Source organism: Phocoena phocoena, chromosome 15 (assembly GCF_963924675.1).
Source record: "Phocoena phocoena chromosome 15, mPhoPho1.1, whole genome shotgun sequence".
In the NCBI taxonomy this organism is placed as follows: Eukaryota; Metazoa; Chordata; class Mammalia; order Artiodactyla; family Phocoenidae; genus Phocoena; species Phocoena phocoena.
The window spans coordinates 41,206,863-41,225,224 of record NC_089233.1 but is presented as its reverse complement, the minus strand read 5'-3'; the positions used below and the strand labels follow the sequence as shown (position 1 = coordinate 41,225,224).

General features: G+C 46.3%; 1 protein-coding gene across 1 annotated transcript in view; it reads right to left on the bottom strand.

The window, feature by feature from the left end:
- The window catches only part of CFAP61 (cilia and flagella associated protein 61), a 250,975-nt gene continuing 232,613 nt past the window's right edge, over positions 1-18,362 (bottom strand). The window contains exons 25-26 of the mRNA XM_065892819.1: positions 7,794-7,884; positions 1-485 (exon numbers count right to left, since the gene is read on the bottom strand). Coding sequence (XP_065748891.1) covers positions 285-485; positions 7,794-7,884 — 292 coding nt within the window. The 3' untranslated portion in view covers positions 1-284. The remainder of the gene's footprint in view (positions 486-7,793; positions 7,885-18,362) is intronic.

The window sequence follows — 18,362 nt, the reverse complement described above, 5'->3', positions numbered from 1 at the left end:
TTTTACACAGTACGGTCTCATTTTATTGCTAAAATGGGTTATTCTGCCCAGGAACACGCCTGGTGTTGGTAAAGCGTCTCCCTGCCCCAGAATCCAGACGCACCGCCGTGCGCCACCTACTGGGACGATAGGAAACCACAGGCATCGGTGGACACGGAAAAGAAAGGAGGGAACCACGACGGTGCCTGGCGGTCCAGCCAGGCTTCGGAGAGGTTTCCTGCTTCTACGGAGCACTTCCCGGAACGATACGAGTGGAAGCAATCAAGTGGAGGCCGTGGCCACCGCTAAACGATGCCCTGCCACGCGTACATGGGCAGGTGGTAATGATTATAGCGCAGAGAGTCAAGGATGCTCTTCTCCACCAGAGGCCTGTAGATGGTTTCCTGGAAAACTCTTTTGAGGTAATTCTTGGGCTTCTCGGGCAGGTTAATCTCCTCATCTTCGATCTGACGGGCTAATTCTTCTATGGAAGGAAGGTTTTCCTCCTGGAAAATACGGTAAGAGGCCAGATACTAAAATTACTTGGGCTTAGCTCCACAGTAAGAGGGCAGTTTCACTAAAACTCCCCAAGGTTGGTCATTTTTTTTTCTACATTAAGAAAAAAAAATTTTTTTTAACTGTGGCAAAACACACATAGCATAAAATTTACCACTTTAACCATTTTTAAGTGTAGGATTCAAAGGTGTTAGGGGCTTTCACATTGTCAGCCATGACCACCCTCATCTCCAGAATGTCCGCATCCTCCCCAATTGTAACTCTTTTAACACCTGACTCCCCATCCCTCTCCTCCCAGCCCCTGGCGACCACCCTTCTCCTTTCTCTATGGCATCTCGTGTAAATGGAATCAAACACTACTTGTCTTTTTGTGACTGTCTTACTTCACGTAGCATAATGTCTTCAAGGTTCAGCAAGGGTAGTAATTTTAAGCTCTTAATTTTAAGCTCTTAATATACAGATAGAAAAGATCTGTATATCAGGCTTGTTTTAAAAATAAGAAAGGAGGTGATTAAAGATTTCTACATGAAAACTCCTAGATGGTTACTTTACTTGGTTACAGTCCCCAAGAAATGGGATTTTTAAAGCCCTGGAATAACTTCTGAGTAAAGGCAAATTTCATTGATATCTTTAAAGATGGGGCTCAGAGGGAGTAAAGTTATTTGAAGTTGAGAAGCATATGCTGTGCATGTTTACAATACAGTAGAGATTTCCCCAACATTTTATTATAAAATAAAAGGATTCAAACATGGAGGCAAGTTGACAGAACGGCGTGCTTGGCACCTGCATACACACTACCTGGTTTCTACAGCTACCATACTTGCTTCATCACCTATCTGCCCATCTATAGGAGGGTTGTTATAAAAAGCACTTCACTCAAAAATTAAAAAGCGTTTTTAAAAAGGGACTTCCCTGGTGGTCCAGTGGTTAAGACTCTGTGCTTCCAGTGCAGGGGGCACAGGTTCGATATCCGGTCAGGGAACTAAGATCCCACATGCCACGTGGCATGGCCAAAATAAAAAAGCACTTCACTGAGATCTGAGCTGTGTGCTTTCTGAACACCACAATAATTGAAAATTACCCTAAAGGAAGATGGACTTTGATGGTATATCTATTTGACCTTCCAATAATTCTTTTTTTTTTTTTAACAGCAAAAAACCCACAAAAAAGCGGATATCTTGCAGAGTTCTACTGGATCATTAATTTATTAATAGTAAGAACTTAGAAAACTAGATTCAAACTATATGGAGATATAAGGTAATTATCACTTGGTTAAGTAAGTGAGACACTGCTAGGTGTGGCAGATTATACACACATCACTTGGAAGTACAGTCAGTGGGGGGCCAGGACACCAAATCGGCTCAACGAAGACGGTGAGAGAGAAAATGGCAAGGGATGCCCAGAACTAAATATTAGAGGCACGGAAACATTTGAGTGCCCAAGCACGTATGCAGTACATCTGAGATTGATTCTTTCTCCCTTAATTTTTCAGGAAAAATGTATCAAACATAAGCAGTGAATATACAAAAATTAGAGAAGATTTTGGGCTCGTGTTGCATGGTGCTGTTCTAACATCAGGGTAAATGGTATAAGGTCACATAACGGAGCTTTTAAATTTACGCAACACAAATACTGCTCTAGATCGTAACTCATTTTTGTACATTTGCCTCTCCTGGTGTGACCTTTTCTCAGTGTGATCACCTCCCCCCGACACTGTGACCACCCCCGCCCAGGGTGACCACCCCCCCACTCCCAACGTGCTCATCTGTGAGCAGCTCACCTCACAATGCCACAGACGACACATGACCTTTTGTGTCTGGCTTCTTTCAGTTAACTCAGTGTTTTGAGGTTCATCCACTTTCTAGACTATCAGCACTTCATTTCTTTTATGGCAGAATAACGTTCCATCGTGTGCATAGACCACATTTGTTGATCCACCTGTCCCTTGATGGGCATTTGGGTTCTTTCTTCCATCTTGTAATTCTGAATAGTGCTGCTATGAACGTTCATATACAAGTATTCCTTTGGGTATATACCTAGGAGTGCAATGGCTAGGTCATATAGTAATTCTGTTTGTAAGTTGTTAGGAGCCATCAAACCATTTTTTTCACAGCAACTGCATAATAATTTTACATTCCCGCTAGCAATGTGTGAGTTCCAATTTTTCCACATCTTTGCCAACAATCATTATTTCCTCTTTTTTTTTTTTTTTTTTTTTAACTATAGCCATCCCAGTGGGCGTGATGTGGTATTTCACTGTGGCCCTGGTTTGCATTTCCCTAATGATTAATGATGTGGTTTGCATTTCCCTAAAGATTAGTGATGTTAACATCTTTTCATATAAATGGGTTTACTCTGGCTCTTAATTTTACTCCATTGATCTATATGTCTAGCCTTATGCAAGTACCATACTGTCTTGGTTACTGTTGATTTGTATTAAGTTTTGAAATTGCAAAGTGTGTATCCTTCAACTTTTAAAAAATTCCTCAAATTGTTTTAGCTTGCATTTCCATCTGAACTTTAGGATTGACTTTTCCATTTCTAAAAAAAAAGCCATGGGGATTTTTATAGGATTGCATTGAATCCATAGATTGCTTTGCATAGTATTCCTATCTTAACAATATTTATTTTTAGTTTAAAACTTGGCACATTGGTTTTTAAAATTTTTATTTTATATTGGAGTATAGTTGATTTACAGTGTTGTGTTAGTTTCAGTATACAGCAAAGTGATTGTTATACATATACATATATCTATTCTTTTTCAGATTCTTTTCCCATTTAGGTTATCCTATCTTAACAATATTAAATATTCAAATCCATGAACATAGATGTCTTTTCATTATTAAGGTCTTCTTTAATTTCTTTCAGAAATGTTTTGTGGTTTGCAGTGTACAAGTCTTATACCTCCTTGCTTAAATTTATTCCCAAGTATTTTAATATTTTTGATGCTATTGTAAATGGAATTGTTTTCTTAATTTCATTTTGGATTATTGATTGCTAATGTAGACAACTGATTATTGTATGTTGATCTTATATCCTGTAACTTTGCCAAGTCCATCTATTAGCTCTAATATTCTTTTGTGATTTTTTGAAATTTTCTTTATATAAGACCACGTCCTTTGAAAATAGAGATAGTTTTCCTCTCAAACGTGGATGCCTTTTATTTCTTTTTCCTGCCTAATTGCTGTGGCTAGAACTTCCAGTACACTGTTGAATGTAAGTGGTGAAAGTAGGCATTCTTGTCTAGTCCCAGATCTCTGAGGTAAAACTTTCAGTCCTTCACTATTGAGTGTGATGTTAGCTGTAGGCTTTTCATAAATACTCTTTATCAGGTTGGGTCGGTTTCCTTCTGTTCCTGGCTTTTTAGTGTTTTTACTATGAAAGCATGTGTGATTTAGTCAAATGCTTTTTCTGCATCAATTGAGATTATAGCACTTCTCCCCCTCTTTCATTTTATTAGTGTGGTGTATTACGTGGGTTAATTTTCATATGTTGAACCACTCTTACATTCCTGGTGTAAATCTTGGTCGTGGTGTATAATCCTTTTAGTGTGCTACTGGACTTAGTTTGCTAGTATTCTGCTGAAGATTTTTGCATCATAACTTCATAAGGGATATTGTTCTGTAGTTTTCTCTTCTTTTGATGTCTTTGTCTGGCTCTGGTATCAGGGTAATGCTGGCCTCATAGAATGGGCTAGGAAGTGTTCCTTCCTCTCCTATTTGTCTGAGGAGTTTGAAAAGGATCAGTGTTAATTCTTATTCAAATGTCTGGTAGAATTCAGCAGTGAAACCGTCAGGTCTTGGGATTCCCTTTTTTGGGAGGTTTTAGGTTACTGATTCAATACCTTTACTTGTCATATAGGTCTCTTGAGATTTTCTGTTTCTTCTTGAGTCAGTTTTTGTAGTTTGTGTGGTTCTTGGAATTTCTCTGTTTCATCTAGGTTATCTGTTTGGTTGGCATACAATTGTTCATAATATTCTCTTTTAAACCTTTATTATTTAAGGTTGGTAAATGTCCCCATTTTCATTTCATTAGGGATTTGAGTCTTTTTTTTTCTTGATTAATCTAGCTAAAGGTTTATTTTGTTGATCTTTTAAAAGAACCAGCTTTTGGTTTCATCAGTTTTCTCTGTTTTTTTTAATTCTTTATTTCATTTATCTGCACTCTAATGTTTATTAAGTCCTTCCTTCTGCTAGCATTGGGTTTAGTTTGGTTTTCTTTTTCTAGTTTGGTTTTCTTTCTCCTAGTTCCTTAAGGAGTAGAATTAAGTTACTGATTTGAGGGCTTTCCTGTTTTTTAAATGTAAGCATTTATAGCTATAAATTTCTCTCTGAAAACTGTTCTCTCTGTGCATCCCATAAATTTTGGTCGGTTGTGTTTTCATCTTCATTTGTCTCTAAGTACTTCTAACATCCCATTTGGTTTCTTCTTTGAAATCAAAGAAGTTGCTTAAGAATCTGTTGTTCACTTTCTAGTTGATTTCTAGTCTCATTTCATTGTGGTTGGAGGATATACTTTGTATGGTTTAAGTCTTTTAAAATTTATTGACACTTGTTTGGTGGCCTGTCCTGGAGAATGTTCCACACGCACTTGAGAAGACCGTGCATCCTGCTGTTGTTGGGTCGAGTGCTCTGTATAAATCTGTTAGGTTCGGTTGGTTTTTAGTGCTATTCAAGTATTCTATTTTCTTGTTAATCTTCTACCTGGTTCTATCCATTACTGAAAGTGAGATATTAAAGTCTCTATTATTTTCAAACTATTTTTCCCCAACTCTATCAATACCCATCTTTCTGAAGGATGATTTTGACTATACAGAATTTCACCTTGGTCAGTGACTCTTTGGTTAAATGCATGGCCAGAGGATTTATAAGCCACTCCCCTTTTGACTTCCACAAAAGGATTTGACATGTCTTATAATCTTGTTTTCAAAATAAATCATATACACAATTAAAATCTACATATGACTTATGGAAGTCCTAGATAATAGTCATTTATTTCTTTCTCCACACGTGGAGGGAGGGGAAAATTGATAAACTGAGTGCTAGGACATCATAGTTAATGGGATTGAACTTCTGTACTTCCCTGAAGACAAGGTAGAAAGTGAAATTAAGTGGGTTACATCATCTCAACATTTGATAAAAGGAATTACTGTTATTCTGTAGTGAAGGCTATCTGCTTTGTTTTCCTATTACCAGACTCCTCAGTGAAATTCCTGCATGCCTGTCTGTATGACTACCACTTCCACTGTTGGCCTGTCTCCACCATACCTGTCACAGTCACTCTGACTTTTGGTGGCCGGCACTTCCTTGGGGCCATTCTTCTGTGCCCCGTGCTCGCACACAAACCCTCCCTTTCTCCCCCCGAGCTCTCTGAGTCCCTGTTCCATGTGTATCTGAGCTACAGGCAGATACCACTACAGGCCCCAACACCTCCTGTGGCCCTTGCACTTGACAGATGTCAGAACAGTCCCCCAGTGGAGGCTCTTCTTGCAGAGGTTCCCCTTTCTGGAAATGTAGAGAACCCATGAGGATGGTTGGGGAAGCCTTAGACCATCTTCTGCAAAGGCCACTTGCAGTCTCCCTGCTCTCCTGCCAGGGCCCACTGCCAGGCCGAGTTTACGCACTGCAGACTGACCCACGGCAAACATGTTCTCCTGCCTAAAACGTTTCAGGAGTCTCAGCGGGTGCCATGAGAAGCAGCCACCATTGCGTTTGAGGATGCGTACTTGGGAAAATGAAGGGTAAGTTTCCCTTTTAAACTTGACACCAAAAACCGCTTGGCTCTGTGCAAAAGGTTAACTGAGGAGTTCAGATCTGGGGTTTGGAAGGTTTAGGCATAGAATGTTGATGGAACAGCGAGAATACTGATGACTCCTTCTTATGGGGCGGCGGTGAGCTGCAGGTTGTCTTGGGAGGGAAGGAGGGAGGGAGCTTAGCAAAGCTCAGTAAGCACCAGGCTTCCAGCTCGGGGTCATGTTTTAATGTGGACCGACTTCCTCACAGCCCCGAACGAAGTGCAGGGACCTTGCTGACCTGTAACATCCTAAATCTCTCTATCTCATTACTATTCTCATTTCCAATTTGAATGACTCTCGCCGTGGCTGACCTGGGCCTTTAGCCGTCGGCCCCTCTGCTTCCCTTGGGTACGCTTCCCCACCTGGTTCCTATCTTTGTGGTCACCAAAGAGAATTGAGTTTGGCTTTAACTATAAACCTATGTTTCCCAATTGGAATCTACTTCAGATTAGTCAAATTACGTCAGTTTCCCAGCTTGGACCCCCCCAGGGATGAAACTGAACAGGGGCGGGGCAATGAGGAGAGGGTACCACACCACCGCTGTGGTCCAGGGCCGACAACCCTGGCTTTGGAGCAGGAGAGCCTTGGGTTGCGTGAAGTCTCTCGGCTTCAGCTTCCTCATGGGCGAAGTGGAGGCGATGACAACAGTGCCTGCACCCACCTCGGAGGGTCCCTGTGTGGTTCGGTGAGGTGGGGTGTGCAGCGGCTAGAACGAGGGGCCTGGGGACCTGGGCTGCATCTGTGCATCTGGTGTGGCAGCCCACACCCCGGGGACCCACGAGGAGGCGACACAGAGACGCAGAACCTGCCCGTCTAGACAGTCGGACGAGGCGGAAGGTCAGCTGAGCCCCAGCTCTCGTCGGAGTGAATCGAGGAGGAGTCTAGAATGCACGTTTGACCAAAGATGTAAACTCCCCGCAACTCCGGTAAGGACTCTAGGTGTTGAAAAAAATAAAGTTTCACAAGTATTTTACTACGTACATGGCAGAGTCACATTTCCTGCCGAGTACGGAGCCTGCGGCGTGTGCAGCCTCACTTCCAGTTAATCCTACGCTGCTTGGAGAAAGACGTTTCGGTTATAAAAGGAGTGCATTTGGACACCTGTTCAGTCCCCTGACGCCTCTGGAACAACACGCGCACACGAATGGTTAGCGAACAGCTGGCAAACGCGGACAGAAACTATAGGAACGCAGCCTTCATGCTCGAGGGCAAGGAGATACCACCCACACCGCGCTTTCAGCCCTCACTGTCAGCGGATAATGGAAGTACAGGTACTTGTAAAAGGGGAAAGCAAATCTGCCCCGCATAAAGGATTGGAACAATCCACATTCCCTGAAATATCACCATCTATGTTTACCTACTCCTTAGTTTGTTTCTGTGAGGGACAGTTGATTTTCAAAGTGAAACCGTAAAGTGGGAATGTAGGGAAAAGTCTAAATGATCAACAACTGTAACTGCTTCTAATTCGCAAGGAATAACCTACATATCTGTTAATCACTCTTACCTCCTTGGAGGATAAGATCTGGCGTAACTCTTTCCGGAGATCAATAAAACGATCGTGAAAGAGGGCCATGCACCACGGCTCCATGAAGTAGCTGGTGAGGGAAGAAAAAGGTTCAGTTAGTTGGAAACTTTCTCATTACCACTAATAAAGTATTTACCTGCTTTTTTTGCCTTTATAAATTACGGTCCTGGCCCTTTTGCAATCGTTTGCTCATGAAATGGCTCGCGGAACAGCATGGCCAATCAATTTTGTAAATGGATGTCCCTGATGTAAGGCCAGCTTCCATAATTACATTTAAAGTGGTTTAATTCAGAGCCGGGGCAAGACCCAGTGAAGAACCCTGATTTTATCAGAATTTAAAAGCCTGAAGACTTGTAAAGAACGGTGTCTCCATTATCTGCCCTCGTTTGAGAAAAACAGATTGCAGGATTAACTGAACTGCTGCAAAAACAAATTAAATTTGGGGAGACAATAACACAAATGTTGTTCGTCATTAAGGTTTCTGGATTAATAATGACCAGAAGAACAGGCCACCGTGGTGTTGCAACACGGCCTTCGTGCAACTGCACGGACGCCTAATTGAATCTTTCTTCAGAGATCAGTTCTGTTGGTGGCCCTATTTGCTAACTTTGCCCTGAAAACTGTTGGAACACGTGCTTTCTTATGTGGAAGACAGTATGGCCATCCTTTATTTACAGGGGATTGCTGAATATTTGATGCATTCTTGGAAGAACCAGGCACATTTACTGGTATTTTAACTCTTACTTTGTCTTAACGCTCAGTGTCTCGGAACAGGAAACTTCACTCCTTCATGGTTAGAGACACGTGGGTGATGTGAGCTCCTCTGGATGTGAGTTTGTTGTTCCTGGGACTGTTAGTGGATGTCACGTGTGTGTCCAGGGGAAGAAAAACCGGTGCCCACGTGCAGATGAGCACCTTCTGTTTTCCGAGACAAGTTAATTCTTGGGAAGGAGGTAACGAGCCCCAGGGACACCGAGGCATTAAAGGACCGGGGCAGTGACAAGCATGCTTACAATCAACCTGGCACCCAGCCACACGGCTCAGTACCTGTCACCTGTTCGCCTGACCAGAATATGACCTAATTTCATCCTTAACTTCCTACTTTGTTGTTCAGGTCATATTTGCATCCAACTATTAATTCCACTGATGTGGGATCCATACCCATTCCGTGACCAGCACTGTTCTGGGTTCTGGGGAAACAGCAGGGACCAACACAGACAAACACCCTGGAGCTTATATCCAAGCGATAAATAGGTCCATGTTCAGTATGCGAATAAGAACTGCTTAGGAGGAAGCATGAATCAAGCGAGGACGGGAGACACAGAGCAAGGCTCTCCCCTAAGACAGTGACTTAGTGAGTAAAGCCCGAGGGAGAGAGACGGGAGAGAGTGAGCCACGTGGGGCTCTGGGGAAAGAGCCTTCCAGGAACGGCAGGTGCAAAGGCCCGGAGGCAGGAATGTGCCTGGCCCTCAAGGAGGCGGGAGTAGAGATAAGCAGGGCGGGGGTGGGGGGTGGGGTGGGGTGGTAGGGGTTGAGCTTAGGAAGGTGATGGGCAGGAAGGATGATCCTGGAGGCAGAAATGCACTCACACGTGCTGTGTAATAGCTCCACGGCTGTCTAGCTCAGCACCTGTGTGCAACAGGCGTCCTATAGATGTTCACTGAACCAAGGAAGGAATAATGAATGCGTGAACTGCATACAGCATGGTCTACACTCCATACTGCCTGGCCCTGATTGGTCTTTCATTAATATAGAATAAAGTTCTGCTAAATAAATAGGCGATAAAACACTGCGAAGTGCCCCAAGATGGGCAGTAGTACCAAAGAGCGAGCCTCAGGGGAACAAGGGGAGAGCCGTGGGTGAGCCCAGGCTTGAAGGGTGGTCTGCCTGAGCCCTGAGGCCCAGAGGGAGGGCAGAGGGGGTCTGGGGGGCACTCGTGGAAACCTGTGGGAGGTCTGAGTAACTCAAGGCTGCTGAATCCTGAATGAATGGAGTTGATGGGGGTTCTGGCTGGGGTTCTGGGCCCCCACGACCCAGGCCGACATCCAACACCCATCTAATTCCTGGAGCAAAGGCACTGATGCGGAGCCGGCCACCTTGGAAGGCATCAAGTCAGCGGGGTGATGTTTTGACACATCTCCTCAGACGGTAGCTTCTTGGACCAAAGCATCAGTAATGCCTAAGCCCAGACACTCAAGCGCAGCTGTGCCAGGATGGTCCCTGCCTCTTAGGTCTCAGCAGCTTCTAGAAAAGCTTCAGGGAATTGTGGACTTGCAAATCTTGAAACCACTATAATGCCTGAGTTAGAGACCAGTGGGCACTTTCATGTTTTTCGCCATCTTTCCTGCGTTGCTCAGAGGCCCAGTCCTCCCGTGTGTGTTTCCACGGCAGCATCCCTGTGGAGGGCCTGAGGCTCTCACCTCCTCCGGCCCCTCCAGACACCTTCCACCCTGGCCCTCCTGCCTGATGGGCAGCCCAGAGGACCCGTGTCCACGTCTGCACCTCCCCGGTGCCATCCATGCCCACATCCAGTGCAAACCTCCTCTGTGGAGCTAACTCGTGGCCTGAAGGCTTCCACCCACTTCAGTGCGTGGGACACTTCTGACCGTGCGGGAAAGCTGACGCAGGGAGTGTCTTGCAACGGGTCCCCACAGCGTCCGGCACAGGCTGGTTCTCAGGAGACTGGAGGAGCCGGTGAGGATACCTGGGCCTGCTTCTCCCCGCTCTGTGGGGAGCTTCTGCGCTGGTGCGGTGACTCCGTTTAGGGTGGGCAAGACGGGATTTTGAGTGGCATGGACCCCTGTGGGCCTCCTTGAAATCATCCTGGAAACATGGCAGCCTTCATTCTTAAAATTGGAAGAGCTTTGAATTTAACAGAACTCATTTTGCAATGGATGAGAACATTTAGTCAAGTGAAGATCGTCTCCTTTTGATATAATGTTAGAAAGAAGTTTTACTTTAGGAAAAGCTTTAGGTCTAGTTTTCCCCCAAAATTGAATGGCTCCTGTGCTTTAGTTTCTTTCCTTCTCCATAGAAAGGAGAGGGGCTTCTGGAATCCTTGCCAAGGCTGGTGGGGTGGGGGGCAGGTCTGCATTAACGGCTCCGGGGGCTATGGATAGCTGGCATTAGCGCTGACCTTTGGGGAAATGTATATTTCCGTGAACACTGTGAATTTAAACAATAGAAAACAATTGCTTCTTTCCCAGTTTACATTCAAAATGGAAGACCTCCATCGTTGGTGGCCACGCAATCTTCAGGAGACACTGTCTGGTAAGAGCACGGCCACGTGTGGTTTCTAAGTGGCTGTGTAGACTTGGGTGTTCGCATCATGAAATTCATTTCTAAACAGCCATGAGAAAAAGCTTACACAAACGCTCCAGGACCCAAACAGAAGATGTGAATGTCTCTGTTCATTTTGCCACAGCTGGCCTGGTTTATGTGGGGGGACTTAGATTCTCCATGACTTTTGCAAACGATACACTTTTCTCAGAAGGCCCAAGAAATGTCAGCTTGTGGAACTGAATTAACCATTCTGGTCGATGTGGTGCAATCGTTAAGGAACCGATCAGACTTCTCCAGAGCTCATCCTCGTCTGGTCATTCGGCGTAGTTGATTGACACCATCACACAGATGGGGTAGGGATCTGGTAACCAGCTCTGCCACTGGCCACGCCGGATGCTGAGAAAAGCAAACGGACAAGACACGCCGGTGAGGCTGCACTCGCCAGCCACGGGACAAGCAGGATGCGTCTAAGGGGAAAGATAGGTGGATAAATGCTGTTCTTTCAGGTCCTGGATCTCAAGCCCAAGGCCAGGGCCCTTCAGCAGCAGGGAGGGAAGGAGAGAGAGTTTCAGAAGAGCAACTGGAAATGCTAAACCACACAACAGTTGGAAAAGGCAGAGAGTGGCAGAGAAGAAACACACCTTGCCCTCCAAGTTTTTTTTTTTTTTAATGAAAAGCATTCTCATTTTTATCTTAGTGTGATAATAGTCAGTTTTTGCTTTTGGACCTGATCAGAGGGTCCCCAGCTGCCCCTCACACCTGCACAGAGGTTTATTCAAGCTGAAAACTCACCCAAGAGTTGCCTTTTCTCCTGGGGGTTGGGGGGCACTGCAGCTGGGGGGCCCACAGGCCTTCCCGGGACCATGATGTCCAGGCCCTTTCTTGTACCGACAGCACCACCGACTCGTGGTGGAGGACACACATTCTCCTCCTGCCAGGCCTGGGAGTAGGTGACACCCAGCAGGAAGCCTCAGCCTTTGGGCTGCAGTGTGGCTGGGGGGCCTCGGCCCTCCTGTGGACACTCCACATGCAGAAGAAAGGAAGTGACAGACAACAGGGTCCATCATCCAGCTTGCAAACAGACACCCTGGGGGCCAGGTGTGACCTAGAGACGTCTTTGCTTTGGCCTGAACAGCATTTGGAATTTGGAGTTTCGGCCTTTCTCTAAAAGGTCAGATTTGGCCACGTTGGGTCCTCGTTGTTCTACGGCAGCAACCAGCTCAATGGACAGATGCCCCTGCAGTCCCTTGTGGTCCATCCACCAGCCCGACCAGCATCCCTCACCTATGGGGCCACGGTGGGCATGTGGTGTGCCCACCAGTCCTGGTTAAGCGGTTTGGGTGACACGGAGGTGTCACCAGCAAAGCCCACTGGGGTACCCAGGAAAAATGAGATGGAATCTGGGTGATAAGGTCTAACTCTTCTTTTGTGCTCAGTCTAGTTTCACTTGCCCGGAGGGGGACTGTGTGCTGATGCTTCGCACCTAACGTGTCGGATTAGAGTTCCCAGCTGTAGAACCGACACCCTAGCTGAGCTGGGCGTGTGCAGAGAGGCTGTGCCCAGCTCTGGGCCCGGGGCCGGAGCAGCACAGCTACCCCACCACCTCCCAGAACCCCGTCCCTCCCGCCGGTGAGACCCCTATAACGCAGTCCCGTCCCCGTCCCTGTCCCGCCCAAGGCCTGGCCCAGAGAGCCTGTGCTCTAGGTCAGGGGCTTGCACCCCTCCCTTCCGTGATCAGAGAAGAAAGCTTTCCTCTGCTCTGAGCCCATCTCCATCTTGTTCTATTGGCACAAGTAACACGGGGCCGGAGGACCCTTGTCGGGACTTGACTGGAAGGGTTGGTAACAGAAGCAGGTGTGTAAACATGTTCTCTGAAGCCACCTGCCCCCGTCCTCTTCCCCAGGCCAGTATGTGTGCCCAAAACACATATGCTGTCCTGTCTTCCTTTCTTCTTCCATCCTCTGTGCATTCGTTCGTCCTTCCTAACAGGTTCCGTGAGGCCTTTCAAAGCCCTCTGTCTTTCCCTCCGACACGCATTTTGGCCTGGTCCTCTGTTCCCTGCCGCCTCTGCCCACCCCTCAGCGAATGCTTGTTCCTTCTCCGCCGTGCTCTCCCCTCCTCTCTGTCTGAGGCGTCGGCCAGAGCTGACCTCAGTGGCTGCAAAGTGGCAACGAGGGGGACAACCTAGGGGGCGATTCTTTGCTGTTACTCCATCATAGCCATTGGTGGCAGATGCTTTGCTGGGCACTGTGGTCCCCACCCCCAAAGTGCACACACAAGGGTGGATGTGGTAGAGTGGAGGGCCGGGGGCGGGGCGGAGGGCCAGGTGGGGCGGCTGCCCTCACATCTGCATCCTTTCTGTCGCTGCATTTCTATGTCACCCCTCTCGGGCAAGTGTTTGCCAAAAAATTCAAAATAACCCTGGCTTTAAAAAGGCATAGCGGTACTTTGTTCATATAAAGAAAGTCTAGGTGGGGTGTCCAGGATTGGCATGGTGGTTCCATAGACATCAGATCACAGCACTAACCATAGGGCCCTTGGCCTCACAGAGCAAAATGGCTGCTGAGCTCCAGTCATCATAGATATGTTCTTGGATGGAAAAAGGGAAAATGAGGGTCCTTATTCTTTATTTTAGGAACAATTCCTAGAAACTGCACACAGTACTTCTATTTATATCTTACTGGCTAAGTTTGGTCCAACGGCTTCCTTGGCTGCAGGGGAGTCTGGGGATCATTGTCATTTATTTTAGGTACAAAATAACATCCTATAATTCAGGATTCTGAAGAGCAAAGAGAGAACATACATTGTCTGCCATGATACCCAATAGACTCCACAACATCTACTTAACAATCTTTTCTTACAGTTAAATCTATATAAATTGGGAGAGTGTGTTTAGTTGAAGTTCCCAGAATGAGAACATATCTTTAACTAGATTTAAACCTGTCCCCAAAGTTGTCTTGTGGAAACACACACATACACACACACACATACACACACACACACACACACACACACACTACTTTCTATATGTGACAGTCACCTCCAAGTCCATGGGAAAGCCCTGGTGTCGTCCACAGCCCCATCTGGCCTGAGTTGGCTTAAATGCAGAGGAGAGGAGAGAACAATTTGTGTTCCCACTGTGAGGTTGCATTCTGGTCATTTTATTCTGCCCATAAAAGAAAGTGGATTCATGCATTTCAAAACAGTTTTCAAAAATAAGAATAGGAACAAATAAGCATTTCCAGTTAGCCCTAGGTTTGCTTGGAAATTAAATTACACATTTCTGGGGTGGTGGATTTACTCAAGGATGCCACCTATTACACAAGCAGACACAGCCCCGTGACACACTGTGACAAGAAAACTCCGAAGACCAAAATGGAAGTTTGATGTGACTATTTCCTGTCCAGCTCAAGTTTCCCAGAATCGCTATCTACTTCATTTATTGCTTCGAGGCAGATCTAGAAAGGTAAGATGAATGATTTTCAAAGCAAAACCGACTAGTTATTTGAGATCAGTTGTAATCGTCACCTGCACAAGATCTAGATAACAGAAAACCAAGTCTCCTCTGAATATAATTCGGCTACAGTGTTGTTGTCGCAATCTACAACAGGCATCTCCAGATAAAGGATGTTTACTGCTCTAAGAAAAAATGCCTCTCGATGCCCTGGCGCTAAAAGCAAAATTCTGATCTTTGGCAGAAGTCACCATCTTCTGATTGGCTTGTAAGCAACCTCTCTCTTATTGCTGGTCAGCTCGTGGCTCTGCAGAGCTGGTGTTCAGCCAGTTACCCTGGTGTGCCAGGAACCAGAAGCTGACACTGCCTATGGCTGGGCACCCTGGGAGCCCCCGCCTGGCTGCAGAGGTGCCAGGAGAGACAGTCCTGAGCGGCTTGGAGTGTGAAGGCTGCTGTCTGCTGGATGCACTGGAACCAGTGTGATTTATTTGCCTGTGAGTGGACGCACCCTCGGCCCCGAGCCGAGGTGCCAGGAGGCCGTGCTATCTCTCAAGCACGAGTCTGTAAGAACACAGAATCCCAGAGCACGTTTCTCCTGAGTCTGTGTTGGTGCCCAGATTGTGCTGAGGTTGGAGTCCTGCCTGACTGCCTCTGGAGTCTTGGTTTCCAGAAATGCTATTCCTACACGATTCTCTGAAAGATCTGTCTGCTGACCATTTGTTTTTCTAAATCCTGGACACTTAGCCCAGGAGAAGCTGTGCTTCATCTTAGGAAATGGAATACATTTCTCTCAGGCACCCTGCAAATCTAGCCACCGATACACATTTCCCTCCTTGCTTTGTCCTGGAAGGAACCCAAAGCTAAGTGTTCGAGTTCACTGCAGAAGCACCTGCGCCTTGGAGGGCACAGCCTCTCCATCTGGGCTCAGCTTCGCATTGCTGGCCTGCCCGTGGCACCCCTTTTACTGATGGCCTTTCTTTTTATCCCAGCTCTGCCACTTGTTAGCTTATGTAATCTTGAGCTGGGTTGCTTTAACCTCCCAGCCTCAGTCTTCATAGCTGTAAAATGGGGATAATGATGGTCCTTACCGCAAAGAATGACTATCAGAATTCTCGGAGACACGGCAGGAAAGGGGTCTGGCTGTGTGCCTGGCGCAGGGCGGAGGGCCTGTGTATTGTGTTCTTCTTCTTCTTGTTATTATTATTACTGCTGTTGTTGTTCCTAATTCTCCTATTGCATATATTTTGTGTAAGCTGCCTCAGACCCTTTGGCATAATTCTGCAGTTCTTCTTCTTGGGGACTGCTTTTGCTCCACTCCAGGGTGTCTGCATAAACTCATGTAGCTGCAGTTTTAGAGGAGCAATTCGCTTTAGCTGAGATCAAGGTAAGAGGGACTTCACGACAAGCCTTCATGAAGTTCTGTCGTGCACTGGGGAGTTACGTGGGAATAAATAAACTGTGGCCTCGATTGCTTATTTTGGTCTGAGCTGATGGAAGCTAAATAAAAGGTGTTTTACGTGGAGTTCCGTCTTTTTGCCTGTTTATTATGAAGAGTGAGCCAATCAGTCACAATGGTTAACCCAGCCCTCGGTAGGATGTATGCAGAAGCAGAGAGGAAACTAGTGGGGTGAGGACACGGGCCCCCCGCCCCAACGCCCAGCTGGACAAGATTATCTTCTGACCTGCTTTTTTGCCTGACTTGCCAGGGCAAAACAGTCTTCTCATAGAAATAGTATGCTTTTTATATAGCTAAGAATTTTGTTTCTATTTAAATTGATCTTTCCATTCTCATTGAAGTTGTGACATCACCTGCCCAGACCTTTGGCTGCAGTGGGGAGCTGGCCGGCCGCCCTCTAGGCCCAGAGCCCGGGGACCAGTTGACATCCAGCTCCACGTACCTGCCCTTTCAGCCCATCTGCGGTATTTCCTTGCGTGTTGCTGGTCTCTCAGGGGCTGCATTAATTGAATTTTGACGAGAAATCTAGTGCCCTGGAAGTTGTCCAGCTATTTACATTGATTTGTTTGATACATTCAGGACTCAAAGGAGGAGGCGAGGTTAGCGTTTAATTCCGTGGAGAAAGGCAAGCTCTTAGAGCTCAGCTTCCCTTCCTGTGCCCCCTCCTCCTATTCTGTGCCTCTCTTCATAGAAAGCACAACCATTTTCCTTTAATTAGGCTGCAGAGAGCACAGGCTAGCATTAGGCCACTCAGCCACTCAGCCATGCTCACAGCCATGGCCATTTCCTATCTATTTTCTGTAGGAAAAGAAAAAAAAAAAGTGTATATATGCACACATAACCCCCCAGAAGTCTTGGGGGGGATGGAACAAAGGAATCGGTGGAATTACCTTTTGTGAGACCGAGGCCACAGGAGCTAGCAAACCCCAGAAAGCAAGGTATTTTGCTACCTCACAAGTCCTCTGGTTAGACGAATTGCTCTTTAAATTCTAAAGGGCTGCTTATAGAGATATCATTCGCCAGTACAGGATATATACAGCATGTTTGATATAGGCTTACAGTGATTGTGATTAGCCCATATTTAAAATAATTACCTTTCACAACAACAGTTTTTCTAATTAATATGTTCTTTTAACTGATAAAGCTTTTATAGAGACGATGACAAACTGCAAACTGTTCCTTCACTTTCTTTGTTACTTTTATGCTTTCAGGTTTGTAGTTTCCAAAAATCATGTATTAAAATTCAACTAACGGGGCTTCCCTGGTAGTGCAGTGGTTGCGAGCCCGCCTGCCGATGCAGGGGACACGGGTTCGTGCCCCGGTCCGGGAAGATCCCACATGCCGCAGAGCGGCTGGGCCCGTGAGCCATGGCCGCTGAGCCTGCGCGTCCGGAGCCTGTGCTCCGCAATGGGAGAGGCCACAACAGTGAGAGGCCCGCGTACTGCAAAAAAAAAAAAAAAAAAATTCAACTAACATATTCCCAGTTCTTATTTCCCTACAGCATAATAATGAGGGGAATGGATATGACCATGTCTAGAAGAATCCATAAGTGCATGCTGATATAGATAAGTGAATAAATAAACGGAGGAGAAGGGACAACTCTTCCTTACGGTCGAAAGCCAAGTAATAAATGTGGAGTGAATGCTGGAGCTAGACAAAAAGCACCCTTTGGCAAACAACACAGTAACAGTTGTTTCAGGCAAGAATTGTTTAAGAATGCTAAAATAATTGGAAAAAAGGACGATTGAAAATAGGATATTTATAGTCTCAAAATATCACTAATTGATTATGAAGGTAAAAACAGAGAAGCCTGCATCCTCCAGTTTACAAATGACGACAGTTAACAACACAAGTAGAAGGACAAATCTGCACGCGTTGCACAGAGGGGGACAGAGCACCGCTCCCGCAGTTCCTGCCAAGAAGGCACAGCCCGAAATGAATAATGAGGAACCATCAGACACACCCAAATGGGTAGATTTCTACAAAATACCTGGCCAGGGCTTCCCTGGTGGCGCAGTGGTTGGGAGTCCGCCTGCCGATGCAGGGGACGCGGGTTCGTGCCCCGGTCCAGGAGGATCCCACATGCCACGGAGCGGCTGGGCCCGTGAGCCATGGCCGCTGAGCCTGCGCGTCTGGAGCCTGTGCTCCGCAACGGGAGAGGCCACGGCAGTGAGAGGCCGGCGTACCTCAAAAAAAAAAAAAAAAAAAAAAGCCTGGCCTGTGTACTTCACAAGTGAAGGCTCCCGACAGAAAAGGGCTGAGGAGCCGTCCCAGATTGGAGGCAATGATGGAGACACAAGAAAGAGTTGACAAGAGGATTGATGAGAAGCCGGGGAAACACCAGTATCTCATGGGG